This window comes from Gallus gallus, chromosome 3 (assembly GCF_016699485.2).
Source record: "Gallus gallus isolate bGalGal1 chromosome 3, bGalGal1.mat.broiler.GRCg7b, whole genome shotgun sequence".
NCBI lineage: Eukaryota > Metazoa > Chordata > Aves > Galliformes > Phasianidae > Gallus > Gallus gallus.
Window position 1 is genome coordinate 10,253,499 of NC_052534.1, and position 17,512 is coordinate 10,271,010.

At 46.3% G+C, this 17,512-nt stretch overlaps 1 protein-coding gene across 3 annotated transcripts in view; it reads right to left on the bottom strand.

Annotated features, from left to right (window-relative positions):
* SPRED2 (sprouty related EVH1 domain containing 2) overlaps window positions 1-17,512 on the bottom strand; it is a 51,726-nt gene that overhangs the window by 23,378 nt on the left and 10,836 nt on the right. Inside the window, exon 2 of one of the 3 annotated variants that reach the window (XM_046939645.1) lies at window positions 8,133-15,887. The exons of 1 other annotated variant lie outside the window; for it this stretch is intronic. Coding sequence is in view for 1 of the 2 variants with exons in the window: in XM_419341.8 (XP_419341.3) it covers window positions 7,923-7,939 (17 nt within the window). In the remaining variant the exon portion in view is untranslated. Of the gene's footprint in view, window positions 1-7,922; window positions 8,063-8,132; window positions 15,888-17,512 lie in introns of those variants that run through there. One more of the 3 variants, XM_419341.8, reaches the window with a different exon arrangement.

The window sequence follows — 17,512 nt, forward strand, 5'->3', positions numbered from 1 at the left end:
ACCAAACGACAAGGAACGGCTCCACTGAGTTTCCCAATGTCAACACAGACATCAAACAACCTGTGGTATGCCATTAGAGATGGGGACGAGGAGAGCAGGACGAGGAGAGCAGGACGAGCCAAGTGGAGCCCCAAGGCTAACACCTACATGGTACGTGTAAGGGAATTGGCCTTCACAGCGGTTGAAAAACCATGGAGCTCACATAACCCAGGAACTCAAGGGAGGCAAACGGAGCCTGGAAGATAGCCCTGAGAAATTCCCCTATAAACATGACAGCCTTACAGTAAAAACACAACTGTGACTCCAGCTGGTACCTCAGATGGAAGGAAACAGGAATCACCTCAGCTCAGGGCATCAGGACCATGAGAACCACACCATGCTCTTAAAAAAACCTCCGCCAGCTCCTTGAGGGGCTTTCAAAGGCAGTACATCATAAGCTCACAACAAAAAAATTCTGGAAGAAACTGCTCGTCATGAAAGGTCACAAAGAGTCTCTAACCATGAGGACATCTACATCCGCCTCCAGGTCCCCAGGGGTGCTCATTGGGAGGAAAAAGCTCAACCTGCACCCATTTGGACGACAGATGCAAGGGGACACGCCTGGGGCCAACCTCCTGCAGCAGGGCCAATCTGGAAAAAAACACCGTGAAGTTCCCCCCTTGCCCATTTTATTTTGTAGATTCTCCTTCCTTCTTGCTGTACCCACACAACCAAGGCTACTAACCTCTCAGCACAGCACACACACACTTAAGTTTTATCTCTATTGCTCTGAGGACTTTGAGCAGTCTCATAGAAAGCTTTTCAGCACACTCAGATATGCCACCTGCACTGCAGTTGGCATGTGCCGTGCACTCCCAGAACCAAGAAACAAAGTTTTTAACAATATTTTTGATCTGAGTCCTCAACACAGTGTTCTGGTACGCAAAATGAGGCAAGCATGCCTACAGAGGTATCCAGTTACCTTTGTATTTCCTAGGCTTCATCCATGGCAACTTTAATCCCTTGGCTTCCTGATGCTCAGAATTGAGCAAAATACTCCAGCTGATTTCCCACAATGTAAAAACTGAGCTGTTCCATCCAGGATAACTTGTGTTCTCTTCTTTTGTGTACCCTTCCCATATGGTCTATACAGATAAAGAACAAAGAAAACCAACCATGCCTTTCTGCCTCAACCATCTCCTGTCTTCCAAGGCTCAGTTTTTGGTCTTGTTTTCACATTGATTCCTCGGACTTCTGGAGAAGTCCCATTAAATTTCACGCTTTCTTCTGAGGTAAAAGGCTTTAGATAGAACCGTCCTTCCCATCCTCCTGCAAAAGCCATCCAGACAAACCGCTGCTCCTCCAACCAGGCTTGAAAACTGCCACCTGCAATGCAGCTTTCTGTGTCATTTACTACGCCTATGGGAGCCTCTGGCTGTCCCAGAAGGAATGCTCTCTTCAGTTACTTTGCTGCAGAAATCATCCATTTAAAGGAAAAAAAAAATCAAGAAATCAGGAGCTACTTAGTACTTTGTAATTTCCACCAATTATTTGCACTTCCATTTGCACTTCTCAGTGGCTTCTCTATGCTCACAGTTATTTTTGCATACCGGTGGATACCTGTGTGTATAGCTTAGGTGCTCTGACCTAAATGCTGCTTGTTACAACCACGTTGTGGTGGGGCACTGAGCCATCAGCTTTTCATTTTCCCATCCAGGCTGATCTCACAGCCTACGGCTCTTTGACAACCTCAGCCATGAGGACCACCAATTTTATCCATGTGCTCAACGCCTGCATGGCCAGATATGACACCAATTAGGGGACACAATAGGTATTCTGTTAATTCAAATGAAAAATTCATGTTTTGAGAGGCATCTTCTGAAAGTCAGTGTGGCTCGGCTGCTCCTGGCATGCTCAGCCAGTGATTCCCCCTGAACCCAGTTCAGGCTTTTGGGAATCACTAAGGAGAGGTTTTGGACCAGGCTTTGCCTATGGCCAAAACATCCTCACGACGACAGAAGGCCATAGACTGGGGGTCAGGGGTGGGAAAAAAGGTAGAAGAGCGGTTCTTTTGACCCAAACAGAGCAAGTTTGTTTTAACAGAAAGTGGACATACTGACACTGCAGAATCATCGCTTGTTTTCCATGGTAGAAAATGAACTTGGAGGAACAAGATTTATCAGAAGAATACTAGAATTCAACTCCTTTCCTCATTACATGCAGTCTGTTACCCCCAGATACCCAAAGCACCATATATACCATTGTCCCAGTTTGAGGAGCCACTTCCTATCAAGCAAGGAAGGCTAGTTTCCATCCCCTATCACAGCAAGACCTCTGCCCCCCTATTAGAAAAGGACCTTGTCCTGCAGAAGGGTTCGCCTTTGGCAAGGTAGGCAGGGTGCAGCTCTGGCTCCATTCATATAATTGCTTGGCACACTTTCCTACGTGATCAAGTTATTGGTGACGTTGCACTACCCTGGGAGCTTGGACCCACTTTTATGGGGCTCCAGCCACAGACACACATTCCCAGTGCGTGATCAATGCCAAGGGAGTTAGGAAAATATAAGAAAGAAAGGAAAAGTGAAGGTTAGGGCTTGACAGCGTGGTGCAGTCACTAGATCAGGACTCAGAAGGTGCACAGTGAATTTTCAAGGCTTCACTCCATCCAGAATCTTGTCTCCAGTTTCCATCCATAAGCCTAGAATAGGCAACACTCCTTTCCTTCATACTAGTGTTGATAAATGTTTGGGATGTATTCATATATTTCAGGTCCATATATGGACCTTGCTTCCTTTGCAAAGAAGCTGTTTATTTTCCCTGTGATTTAACTTTATAAGAACACACCAAAGCTCTGACTACTTGCAAGCCATCCACCTCTCCCAAGCTCAGGATCAGCCTGCAGACCCCAGGGGCACCTTATTGGCTTGGAGCACCACGAAGAGAAGCAATCAGGCTGCAGCCTGCCCCATGCACTTTTTGATGGCAGCCAGGCAATTCAGCTATTCCAGAATGTGCAGCAACAAGGTGGGTGAAAATATTTGGCTTGTTTCTTTTAATGAGATACTATCACTAGGGTTAGATAATGCACGTCTTTCACATAGTTAGAAGCAAAACAGCTGAGAATCCAGCACTAGCCTTAGTTCACCTCACTTTATTGGCTTCTAAACTTTAAGATGGTTATAACTGTCTGGTTTATGGCCTGCACGCTACGCCTTTCAGGCAAACTATTCTTAATTATGCTCTTAAATGGAGTCCTTTGCTATCTTAACCCTACAGATTTGTCTTCAGCAGCGTTCAGAGTTGCAGAGGAAAGCATCTGCAGATCACCCAGCTGCATGGCAGCCAGCCAGCTGCTGCTGGGGCTGTCTCAGGTTGTTGGATGGCCCCACCCAGAACAAAAACCATAATGAACCCAGGGAGGAAAGGTAGTGCAGCAGGCCACGTGCTGCTTTTATTGGAAGGGAAGGGGAACCCTTTAAAAATTATAGCTTGTGGGCGTGCATATGTATGTAGAAAAATATATTTTTAAAGAATTGTGTAATTGATGTTCTGAAGGATATGGAGAATTCTCCTAAACATGAAGTGTCTGAATGATTATTTTTGGGATAACTGAAGCACAGCTGCTTTATCTATAGGCCAGCTTTTACAAGGCATTTGTGCGTCCAAGAGACTGACCACAGTGACAGGGAATAGCAGTGCTTTCCTGCAGCATGCCAGAACTGCATGGTGCAGTGCAGCCAGCACTGTCTATTGAAGGCTGCAGTACTTAAGCAACCACACTGCAGCGAGGCCAATGGGGAAAGAGCCCTGAGCCTCGTTAAGCACCTGGCTTTGACCCAGTAGAGAGTAACTCCTTTGTCTGCTGGGTGGGAAACTGCACCCGTCAGGTATGAGGATGGAAGAATAAGATGTCTGGGCCTAGCCTTCTCCTACAAGCACTTCCAAACACCTGCTGTAATTTAATAGCGTATTCTTTCAGAGGGTGACAATTCTTCTCTAGCAAGGCTAGTCAAGCAGAGCATGAACTCACTAACTTCCACAGAACTATAAAGGTTGGAGAAGACCTCCAATATCATCAAGTCCAACCATCAACCCATCAGCACCTTGCCCAATAAACTTGAGACATGACTGTCCTACCACTGGGATGGCAGCATGAGTTGGTGCCCTTGGCCACTGCACTTGAACAAAGGAAGTCAACCAAGTTGAAGGAACACCTACACTGATGAGGAGAAAAACTTAATTACTCATTGGATCTCATTGCCACAGGATTTTAGGATGTATTTGAGGAAAATCATCTCTCAAATACCATGCCAATGACTCCGTAAGTTTCCTCAGTACCTTCTTCCCTCTTGACCTTCCAGCTCACAAAGCCAGGAGATCTTCATGTCTCAGGCGGACAGGTATCCACCACACCTTGAAGGTCCAACCTGATACTTGTTTTCCTCACTCACTGCCTTCATTCTTAGTTCCCATTCATGCTCCTACAGCAGATCACGTAGTCACAAAGTCACCATCACGGTCCCTACCCTCCTCCATCCTTTCATCACCACCTGCAGACATCCCACCAGAGAGTTCAGGTATGGCCCTACTGCTGGATAGACACCAGCAGGCAGCAAGCAGCAGCAGCATTGAGCTCTCTTCCACCAAACAAGCACTGAATGGGTTTCAAAATTCAAACTCTTGTCTTTAACACTTCCACATTCTCCCCAGTTCTCATGCAGATAGGGCAGTACCTATCTCACCACGACAAACCATCATTTCTGGAGCCCAGCCTCCTTGATCTAAAGCTTGCCTGGTTCTTGAACCTTCTAGCAAGGATGAAATAGCTGCAGATTACAACTGGTATTTTCCTCTCAAAACCACAACTCTTTGCCAGAAAAAAAAAAAAAGCATTTTCAGCACACAGAGCTACAGCAAAATAAAGTTTGATATTTCAATACCATTTACCTGCAGGTCTGACACTTTTTCATTAAAATAGCAGCAAGAAAAAACGCCGTCTGTGCCATTTTGACCAAATCCAATGTTAAAGTGGAACCTGCAAAAAAGCCATGGAAAACCTCCCCTATTTCAGTACAAGGTTGTCCATCTCACCAGGACAGGATTTGACAGTGTGCACCCAGAAAGCTGTTCTTGTGCTCCTCACTGCATCACACCAGGACTGCAGCACCGCTGATCTCCTGTATCCTGACGTTCAAATCCAGTGCTGACAGAATAAAAAGTTGCTCTGAGAAATTTTTGTTTCCATCTCAAAATTAAGAATAGGAGATGAATCGAACTGATCTCAGCACGCCTCTCTGCAGAGCTGCTTGCCCAGTCTTGCAGCACGCATGTCCTGCAGCACTTTACCTTACAGTACTATTAAGCTCACAGTCTCTCCTCCAGGACATTTCTCTCTCTAAACAGGACGAGAAGACTTCACTGGGATTTAATACTGCCATTCAGCTTCCCTCTGAAAGCAGTAGGGCTGTTCTCCAACACCATGCGCTATGACAACTCACACCTACAGCAAAGCTGCTGAACCCAGCTCTGCAGCACGCTTGGCTTGTATGCCGATCCACCATTTCAGGAAAAGAAAAAAGGAAAGAAAAAAAGAGGAGAAAGGATCACATTAACTGTGGCATATCACTAGCCACAGCAGTGCCCTGTGCTGCAGGCAGCAAGGCAGGAGGAGGAGGGGAAAAATCCTGCCCTAAAGGAAACAGGATTTGGAAACCACTGCCAGCCAGCTCAGAGAAGTTACATGACACACACAGTGCTATGTGCACGTCCCATTAAGCACTCTTAGTATTACGTGACTTTATTCAGTGCTGAGGGTACCTTTTGATTTGATTTCTTGTTCTTTACTGCCTTTCTGGGTCTCCATAGAGGCAGAATAAAGACTGGCTGCATTTGGGCTGAGGCCCCAGTTTGCTTCCAGCCCTGCAGCACAGCTCAGAAGCTCATAAAAACCTTCCTAGTAAAGACTAACAGCAGTTTTGTTTGTTTGTCTTCAGAGGGAAAAGGACTTTGGAAAACCAAGACACCTGCAACACCCCCAGCCACCCACCTCCGTGCTTCCCTCCAGCAACAAGGCAGCAGCCAACAAAGCAGCCCTTTCACTGCGACCCTTGTTCAGCACTGACGTGGGATTTCATTTAGCTTAGGAGAAACAGCTCCATCCTGCTTGTGGGGACCCGGACCCCTGCAAACCGAGACCTGGCCCTTGGCTCCAAAGGGCTCCAAAACCTCACATGCGGGCCTTTGTCTTGGTGGTGAAACTTTCCAACAAGAGAATAGCGCTCCTGAGCTGGGGGAAACCTTCTCCAAATCCCCACAGCTCTCTTTCCCAATGGATTACTGATCAACCCTCGGCTTTGTAGGGCAGCGGGTTTGCCAGTGATTGCAAATTTCCCTTCAAAATCATACAAAGGATCAGTCAGTCATTACAGCCGCCCATGGCAGTAGCTCTTGGAAAGTTGTAAGGGAGAGAAAGACAAGAAAAATCACTTTGTTAAAGTAACCCACTGGAATAATTTACCCTGTGGCACACTGAACAGGCGTGCAGCACGCACAAAAGCTGCACACCCAAGTCCTACTACTTTCATGCAGGGTACAAAATATTAACAGATTCCAAGCAAAGCTAATTAGTATCATCATTTACCGTAATGAGAAAGGAAGTTATTGCATGACAGATGGTATTTGTTTTATACCACATGCAAGATAAGCAAAAAGCACACAGGAGGCTGGCCAGCCAAACAGGTAGTTGCAGGAGATCTGTATCCTGAAATGATTTTTTTTTAAGCCACAATCAATTTCTATCTTGATTTTTCTCTCATACATACTGATCATTCACAATTACAACTACCCTCCATGAGGCAACGAATGATGTTTGGTAAATACAACAAATAAAACTAACAAGTGCAGCAACTGTATTCCGCCTACGTTTTAGCACACTATTCTATAAAATGAGACTAGGGTTTTGATACTGCTCCCCTAAAGCCCCACAGCAATATCACCGACCAATCTATTGGTCCACAAGACCACACCACCTCCATGTCACCCTGCTCCTCTGTCACATCTCAGCCTGCTGTGCCAGCAGTGGTGATGCCAAATGTGGCACCCTGCTCCTCCTCATGCCAGCATGTTTCACACATTAAGTGATACCGGCCCCAGCGCTGCCACGTGTGAGTGGCACAAAAAGCATGTGTGAGGGGTAAGAAGGATGTGTCTTTTAAATCTGAAGCTATTTTTTTTACCTCTCGCTATGTAAATACATTAACAAAAAGCCATTGTTTATCATGGAATCCATCAATCGTAGAATCAATCACAGAATGACTTAGGTTACAGGGGACCTTAAAGCCCATCCAGCACAAAGTCTATCCTGTAGGCAGAGCTGTCCCCACCAGCTCAGGCTGCCCATCCAACCCAGCCTTGGGCACCTCCAGGGATGGGGCACCCACAGCTCCGGGCAGCAGTGCCAGGGCCCCACCAACCTGAGTAAAGAATGTTTTTCTGACATTTAACCTAAATCTCCTCTGGTTTAGTTCAAAGCTATTCCCCCTTGCCCTGTCACTATCAGACCGTGGAAGATGTCAGTCCCACTCCTGCCTCTAAGCTTTCTGCCATAAGCTTAACTACAAGCATGCACACCCAGCTTGCCTTGCACCTCTTTTTAGTCCCCTCCAACCCCCAATAAACATCCAAGGAAAGAGGCAGCAAGCAAGGGAAGTGGCTTCCCTAGCAGTATCCATTTCCTTCTCAATCACTGATGTGCATTAACCTGCAAAAACGATACAGATCCATAGAAGAAAGCCTGCACTCCATAGGAGCTGTACACATCCACCGACAAACCACACTCTGATCCAGAAACGATTCAGGAGGCAGATGGGAGGAGGAGGAGGAGGAGGAGGAGGAAGAAATAAGATTCGAAAAAGCAACGAGGTGTCACAAGAGAACACACAGACCTGCCGGGGGATGCCATTTCCTCTACATCTTGCCCCCGGGTCGCTGCATTTCACCATTGCTGTGGAGCCCAGCTGGAGGCTGCCAGGCGGCTTCCCCTGCATGATTCAGCCTCCTCGCTCTCTGCCTCCCGGACAGCTGTGCAGGGCCGTGCCGGCTGATTCATCCCCCAGCCATCCCTCGCCCTACGCTCCCTCTGCACCATTACTCACTGGCAACGTCCTCCTGCTCGCAGCGTGCTGACCGGCCAAAGATCCCCGCTTCCCCACCCCGGTGATAGGCTACAAGATATAATAATAATCAAAAATAAATCAATCAAACAATGGCGATATGGCTGTCATAAAGCAATAAGAGCAGCCGGGGCTGTCACAAGTCACGCCAGACCCTGGGGCAACGTCACTGATGCCTCCAGAACGGCAAGCGGGTCAAGGTCGAGTGTAGGTGTCACCCTACCCACACTTTATACTCCAAAAGCTTCTTCAACAGGCTGGGACCAGCCCCGTGGAATCTTTTGGGGAGCCCACACAGTGCCCCCCAAGTTTCGCAGTCATCCTTGATTTCTCTCTGTGCTTTACAGCAAGAAACACTGCTCAAGAATCCCCTCAATCCAAGCTGCATAGGCAAAATTGGGAACTAAGCTATCCTAACCCCAGCACAAGAAGGATGCAGAGCTGTTGGATGGTGCCCTGGGCAGCCTGACCTAGCATTTCCTTTCCTAGCAAGGCTGGAAACCTTGCTCGTTCCAGGGGGACTGGAACTAGGTGATCTTCCTACCCAAACCATTCTATGACTCTATGAACTCGCTGTGCCCCTCTCCCAGCTCTGGAGCAGCGCTGCTGTTACCCTCAGATGCTCCATGCAGCAAACACCAGCTTTGTCCTCAGCTGCCTCCAGCCAGAATTCAGCATATGAGCTCAAAGCGAGTCAGCCAGAAAAAGAATTAAACAAAGATGCCTTACCCATTTTGCTGCAAGCCCAGTTTCTAAAGTTTTTCTCTCGAGGGACGAGGGAAGATGAAATTAGCCTCCCAGTGTAAGACAAAATTATCTTTGAATAAACCATGTTGTAATCATGTTTTTGAAACAGCAGCCTAAGTACTGACATCCCTGTGGTATTTGCCCATTTTCTTGCCTTCCTACTTCTTTTTTTTTTTTAAGAGGTCCTCCTAAAAACTCACAGTGCAGCATGGGGTCAAGCCACGACTTGGGTTTTCTCTGCAAAGTCACTTGCATGTTGTGCATGGATCAGGGGTAAGGTGGGAGAAACACTGTGGGAATACAACGCATGGGAAAGCTCCCTGTTATCATCAAGACAGCATGCTCAACTCGTGGCTGCAACCAACACTGTGACCTGGCATTCCCTCTGCACAAAGCGAGTGCAGCAGGCAAGAAGCAGCAGCACCTAATTCAGTTCACTTTGAGCTCAGTTCCCAAGAGCCTTCTCCAAAAGGGAGCCAGTACCAAGTCACAAGATGTTTGTAAGCATTATCTGAATCACTGTCTGGCTTCTTAATTTTGCAAGGATTCATTATACTTAAGGCTGAGCTAACAAGCCTTGGATCCAAGCGTGTCAGTGATGGTGCACTTTTTTTTCTTCTTCCTTTTCCCTTGAATTCCATGCTCTCCAAGACCACCTCAGCACGCCTGGTGCTCAGTGCTACAGTGAAACATCCTCCAGTGCTTCTGTGCATTTCCTGGCTTGGACCGGTGAGCAACTGCTGTGATACGGGAACACTGTCCCCAGTTTCGAGCAGGATGCACGCTGCTGCAGGCTTCTGCTGTTAGCAAACATCGCAAGCAGAGAGCCAACGAGGCTGCAGATCTGTTTCCTGCTGCCTCCGGGCCAACTGTGAGCACAGTTCAAAGAGCCGAGACGATGCTCGGAGCGAGAGGAGCCGCTACAGAAACTGCAATTCAGAGGATGAAATCCTCTCGGCCTGCTGGAGCCAGTCCTAACAGGCTGACCTGCAGCAGCACGGGGTCAGCACAGCACACAGGACCAGACCCCAGCAACTCACGAACCCAGCAAGAAGCTGCACTGTGCGAGGCACAAAGGAGGCTGTTTTTCTCCATTTCTGAAGCTTAAAACAAACAAACAAACCAGCAAAACCAAGACTTGATAAACACGTTCAGTGTAGCTTTCTTTTCTTTGTCTAGCACTTCAGACAGACCCAGTTCATTCACACCACCCTTGCTGTCTACAGCACTGTTTTAAATCCAGCCTTCATCCAACTCGTGCTGGAGAGAAGAGGAAACAAAAATGCAGCAGAAAGAGACGCCACTGAAAGAGCAGCCAAAAAGGGCTTCTTCCAGCTGCAGCGTGGCAAATCCCATATGTATAAGAAACACTGAAGTCTCACAGACCCGTCCAGATTGCAGTCAAGGAATGTGCTGGGGATGGACAGCCCACAAACGTCCATTTCTGAGCACAGAATGGCTTGGGTCGGAAGGGACCTTGAAGATCACTCAGTTCCAACGCCCTGCTGTGGGTAGGGTTGCCACCCACTGGATCAAGTTGCTCCATGACACAGCTTGACTCTGCTCATACATTTATCAATATAGAGTTCACACGAATATTAAGTATCACTAGACACGATGCTTTCCTAATGCAAACGCATCCCAACTACTGCAATAAACCTGCAAGAAGACTGTAGCATTTAAGCTGGAGGACTGCAGGCATCCCTTCGGCATCGGATCGCTGCACCCACATTCATAAAACAGGGAAATGCTACTTAGGCATGGCAACACAGAGGCTGCATTTCTGCTTCAAGCTGTGCAAACAAAGAAAGTTCTCCATTCAGATTGGTTGAAAAAGGCCAACATGGTTTACAACTCTAACATCAACTCTTTTTTTTTTTTTGCAAATTCTAATTTTCTTGAGATTTGCTGGTAAAACCCCGAATCTTCCTCCTCTGTTCAAGTGCAAATCCCCCAAAAAGAAAAAAAAACTTAGTTCAAGAGCGATATCCTTTTCATGTCCACAATTTGTGTCTGAATTCATGTTTTTCTTGTAGCAGGGCTGACATCTCACAGGCTGAACAGGCAGCAGAGCTCAACAGCCAGCCCCTCTCAGCGCTCCTGAGAGCAAGCTGATGTTTTATAGACTTAGGAGAAGACGTCTGAAACAATTCTGCCTTGACTTTTAGCAGCACAGGAACTATTTTATTCTTAATTTAAGACTGCTATGTCCGTCATTGACTATCTATAAGCCTTCTGATGGCTTTCAGTCCTAGGGCAGCCAGCAGTTTTTTCACCAATTCTTTTGATTTCCTCCAGCCAACTCCATGCATCTCCTAACTTCTACTTTGCTCTCACTGCAGTTGGCTTTCCTGTTCACATTTCTGCCTTTGCTTCCCTTGCAAAGCAGAACGTGCTTGAAACAAACATTTCCTCAAGTGGTGTGCTTGCCTTCCACTGCTGTCCTCAGCACAGCCCCATTTCAGGTCCCATGTAACAGCTTAGTACTTCCAACAGCGTGTTTCAATGGGCAGCTGCTTTCAATGCTGTGAGATGCAGTGGTGGGGAGTGCCAGCAGAAAACATCACAGGTGACAAAGACTTTGCTCACATACAGCAGGATAGGACATCAGGCAAGACTGCCTCAGTGTAACCCTCTGCCATCCTGAGGGGTAAGGCTGAGCTGCCCAACGTGCTGCACCTCCCTCTTTTCATGCTAATTCCTTTCACAAGGAAGTTCTGGATAAGTCTTCAGGAGTCCCCTGACATAGCTGAAGCTGACTCTGCTGGTCTTCTAACAGAGCAGATGATGATGAAGCTTCAGGATTTGGAGTGCAGTGAGTATCAGCTGGGGGCTGCAGCCTCCATCTCCAGGGCTTAGTGGTGAATACCCCAGATAACCAGTGCCCTACAGAGCACTAAAATATAACACGCTCTGGAAACAAGAAGAAACAGCTCATGCAAGTCTATTCACTTAACGAGCTGCACCTCTAAGCATGCTGAACCCTCAGAAGTTTAAGAACATCAAAACAAAACAAAACAAGAGAACAGTGGAGAAAAGCAACATGATCTTCCTGTTGAAGACCTGTGATAAAAAGGTGTTTATCTCTTATCTTTGGGCAAATACTCCACTGACCCCCAGTAAACTATGCAAGTAAGGAAGGGAGGATGAAGACACAACCTGATTTTTTTTCTTTCCAAGTTCCCACTCGCTTTTCAGTTTTCTCAAGCTGTGTTACAGCCACTCAGTGTGTGTGCAGCAGATGATAATGGAACCACAAGCGTTTATCTGACTCCACCACAACTCATTTTTTCCCCCTCTTCAACTCAGATTTAACTAAGGTTTTTATTCCAGCTTACCAAGGACACAAAATCGACGAGCCACCCCAGAAGATGCAAGCTCAGCTTTCAATGCACCATTTAAGAACTCTTGTTTGTTTGTTTTTTTGCTGAAGGCAGTTTTATCCAACTATATTATGAGCACCTGACTTGCTTGTTTAGGATTCAAGTTATTCTCACTAAGATCTTGGAACATGAGAAAATTTAGGAATAAAGAGCCTTGGTTTGAGGATGGGCGACTGTGCTTTGAAGCAGCCACATTCCTCAAGGTCATTTCCACTCCAGCCATAAGTCATTGCACATCATGGTTAATTCAGAACTGCGACTCATCCCTCTGCATTTCAATCCCAGCAGGCAAGCGGTCACCCAGGATGGTCACACCACTGATTCTGGGGTGGAAGGAAGAAAACCACATCCTTGCTTCAGCCTGTTCAGCCTGTACTTGAACCGCAGTGACTCTGTTGAGAACATGGGAGCTGAGTCCTCATCTACCACATGCTTTCATTCTAGGAAGAATGTATTTAAGTAAACATACTTAATACGTGTAATTTAAAAACTAAGATGAGTTCATCTGCAAGTAACAAAGCTAGCAGTGCAGCAGCTTCAAAGATTTCCTGCATCCCATTGTAGCAAGTGAATACAATGGCTGGACGTACAAAATGGGGACTCCTCTGCTGACTAACAGCCAACACTTGCCTTGCACACTTCTTCCTGCTAACAGGTCGGGTGGAAATGCGTGGCTTTAGACATCGCAGCATCCCTTTTCCAGCATTCCAGGTGACACTTGGAGAGGAGACTTCCAGATGCACTCACAACCAAAGGAATGAAGCGTAGCTGAAAGAAAGCTTTGCCAAAACCAACACAAAGACAGTGACCTCTGGAATGTGGGGCTACTTGCAGATGTCCTAAAGGATGCCATTGACTCAGTCATACAAAAGGTACTTTAACCCCTGGCAATGATTCATCTAGACATTTTTCTAGCAAAAAGCCTTATTATTGAGAGAGAGCTTCCTATTATTTGCAGGAAAATTCAGAAGAGAACTAGTAGATACTAATTTGTTAAAAAGGCAGATAAACATGTACAGGAAATACTTCTATGAAGGTCCTGATCCTCCGAAGATTAATAACCTACAGTGCTGGAGACAAAACCATGACACTGAGGAAACAAGCAAACTATAAAAACAGGAAGAAGTGGAAGTTTATTTTTTAAATGTTATTTTGAGTGAATATTTGTTTTTCTGAAGCTCAAGATACTGGCAGAAGCCTCCATCTGCAGGTCACACCATTCTTTGTATAAAAGCAGCTGCAAAGAGTTTCCTCACCCAGGTCCCCAGAGCTGTCAGCCAGGGGAGACCATCCTGCATGTTATGCTACCCAACACTGTTGTTTGTTTTTTACCTCATTTAAAGTCATTTCAAGGCACTGAAATGGCTGTCACTGTATGCGCGATGTTCTGTAGGTGATATCAATAAACCACTGGACAAAGGTGCTCCTTCCGCTAGATACACCTCAGTATATCCACAATACCCAATTAAGGCAATAAGGCAATACTTGTGGGAAATGTCCTTGTGTTGGGCTGAGATACGGAGCTGCTCAGGGTCTGCTGCTTTCCCCTACAGCAGTGAGCAGAGGAGAGGGAAGGGACACCACATAAGTTCGTCCTCATCCAAGTATTCTTTGAAGCAACTTCTCTACCTCTTTGCCTGGACAGCTCTCTTTACAACCAGTGCCACACACATACTGAACTGCTACTCTAAAAGCTGAATTAAGCTGAGATCTACCTGCAGAATCCCCAAGCCATGGATTAAATGCAACTCAAACCTCAAAACAGATTGCTTAAAGACTTCTCCCTCTGAAACGTTCCTGTAAGCGCTGTATTTAATGCTGTATATAGACTAATTATTTATGTCTGCTCCAAGTAATCACTTTGAACTAGGACATTCACTGCTTAAGAAATATAATTAGATTTCCACGCTAGTTAAGGGGTGTCAAGGGATGTCACTGTGGGCTAAAATGATCTACATTTTAAAAAGAAAGTAAGTGCAGCACTATCAACTCAACTTCCCACTTAGAGTTTTACCTCTTCCACAATGGCGATGAAGAACCAGATGCTACTTGTATCTTGACTCGTGGAACATTTGTATACATATCACTATACATTTTATCAAATATTTCCTGTTTTCTACTTGCCCAACATACAGAACACACTGAGCTGCGTGTTTCCTATTTGTCTGTATCAAACGTGGCACCAACTGATAGCAGTGACAACACTGTTGATTAAATTGCAGTAAAAATCACATAGGAAAACAAAGATCCGATGGGTACACCTCCAAAATTATTTCCAAGTCCAGTTCACCCACATTATTCTTGACTAGAAAAACACTGGTGTCACTACAATGATGTAGTGGATATCAACACACCCCTTGGTGGTAAGGGAGAAGCGATGGTCTGCTCCCAGATGCACACACAAGCTAGCTGGGCTAGCTATGGCTACCTGCCTTACACTGATTCACTTTCCCTTTTCAAGTGATTATTTTAATTGAAGTCCTACCTTATTGCTGCATGGCCAAGTAGACCAGCTGTTAATCTATCCTCTTTTTTTTTGGTCTCCCATGTATGTTAGCAGAGTTTCACGCATACAAACAGCACAGCGAAATGTTTTACATCGCCCTGTAACTCTCTGCATTGACTGACAGCGTCGGTAATTACACAAATCAATTAGAGGCAGAAATAGGAAAAATAATAATAGACACAGACGGAGCCCTTGAGCACTGGCTTCTAGGAAGCAGCTATCAAGAAACTGCCACTCTCTGGCTAATGAAGGATGTGAGGTGGTTGTGAGCACCTGCATCCACTGTGCTGACCAAGGCTGCTGCAGTTTGCACCCAGGCCCAATGCTTGCTTCCAGTCACCCTGAGAACCAGCCAGCTTCGTGCTATGTCTGATTAATTGAAAACCGGGCTTGGAAGTAAGAATGAAGTCACATCCTATGAGTGCACCCTTCAACCCTGTTACTCTGCAAGATGTTTTAACCCTGAAGTGACACCTGGATATCCTGGCTTCATCCCTTTGCTCTAGCTACAAAGGAACAAGCTTCCAACACAAACTAGACAACACTCGCACAAAAACACCCAGCGTAGACTCCTGCCATTATGGCAGTTCATCAAATGTATGCCAGAGAGTCTATTTTTCCTCCATCATCTGCCAAGAAGCAACAAACGCTTTTAGAAGTCACAATTTGGCTCTTTAAAACCGTTTATTCAGATCACATAAAAATAGCATGGAGCAACAACACCACACACAATAAAACCATGGGTACACTCTGACAGCAGAGCAACAAGCTGTCTCCAGTGCAGCCTTCCAAGCTTTGGTGGTTCCTCTGCTTCCTCTCCTCTGGGCTGAGCAAACCCAGGGGCCTCAGTCACTCCTCACACATCTTGCCCTCCAGACCCTTTGCCATTTTCACAGCTCTCCTTGGGATGCTCTCTATTAGTTTCATATCCTTATATTGCGGTGTCCAAGACTGCAACCCCCAACATCCATCATGCCTGCCACGTGCAGCTGCTGCAAGTATGGAGGATGGTACAGGGACTATCCCAAAAATCTCACTCCTGGAGCTTCCTCGTGATCTTCTGGCAAGCAAGCAGCGGGCAGGATCGGGCAGGAGCTCCAGCTGGCGAGAAGGAGATAAGGGAATGTTCTCCTTTACAGGCTGGCCCGTTAACCATTTGCAAAAGGAATTCATCTCCACCACTTTATCAAACCTTCAGGTTTTGGGGTCTTCCCTCCCTTGCCCAGAGTCCCAGCGCTGAACATTATGCTAATTTATAAGGGTAAAGTTAAGCTTTTCCTTTGATACGGAGTAATGTCGGGGTTGGCATCCCAGTGCTTGTCAGGGCAAGCTTTGTATTCACCTTGGAGCAAGCTATCTCTTCTAGCTTAATTAGGACATGCACCAGGCTGAAGCATTCAATGGTTAATTGAAACACTGCGCCAACCTACGGTGTGCTCTGCATGTCTCTCATGCCTTGCGTGGTAGAAGTCCATGGGTGGGAGAGTTGTTTGGGGTGGGGAGAAGGTTTAATTTTAGCCGGGAGGAGGAATGTGTTCAGCACATTGCCTAAAAAATAAAAATAAAATGAAAATCCACCCTGCCACACGACACGGAAGGATTAACTTCAGCATCTGTAACGCAGAGAAGCACCAAATGGCAAAAAGCATTCACAAAATCAGAGCCACAGCCATAGACAACGTAATGCAAAACCGCTGCGCCATGCAATGACGCTGGAAGCTACCAAATCCATCCCGGTTATGACGATGTACGTCTGCTGTGCCCACAACAGCAAAGCAAACCATTTCATTTCACCGTTTGCCCTGCGTAAGAGATGAAAACGAGAAAATCAAAACCATACAGCTGTGGTCCAACGAGGACCTGTTTCGAGTCCATGTGCACCGATCAGCAGGCACCTGTGCTAGTGAAGTGACACATGGAAAATCAGGCACCGACACACGGAGGAAGCTCACTGCAAAACCCTATTTGAGCTATAGCAACCCCACGCCAGGCTGGCACATGCTTTTATACAAATAGCCACAGCCCAACCTAGAAGAGACTTTTTCCATGCTTGTCTGTACGCGTTTGATCAGAGGGAAGACAGTAACCACCTTCTGACCTTTGCAACAAGCCAAGCTGACAAAATCAAGGCTAACCTGCAATGGGAAGTTACCACATATAGCAGCAAATATTTTTCCCCAGCACAAAAGAGGTCAGTATTTAGCATTTCAATTAGATCATGAATGACAAAGCCACATTCCTGCAGGAAAGTTCCCGCATTCAAGATGTTCCAAAATAAAATGAATATACAAAGGCCAGATTTTAACCTTTCACTATTTCCATTCCCAAACTTTAAGGTCTACAGCTTTCAGTGGAAATTAAATGTAAAATACTGCTGTGAACATGTATAGTCCCTTCAGCTTCAGCTTCTAGGTTCCCTACGTGCCTACTGGAGCCACCCAAGGAAAACCCTACCTGGTTTCCTGCCCCCTCACCACCCTGGCAAAGTGCAACCCATCACAAGGACTTTCCTGGAGCTTGCGTGACACTTCCTCCACAAAAGGCTGTTTAACTTTTAGACATGTTTTCTGTCCAGAATTTTGTGTGGCATTGTTCACTGTACTGCTTTCTTGGCACCACGGACTCCACGCCCTGTGCATTTCCTCACCAGCTCCGGCCATCCTTTATGCCTCGGTCACCCATTCTCAGCTATGTGCTTTAGGCTGTGTACAGCACAGGGCTCCTTC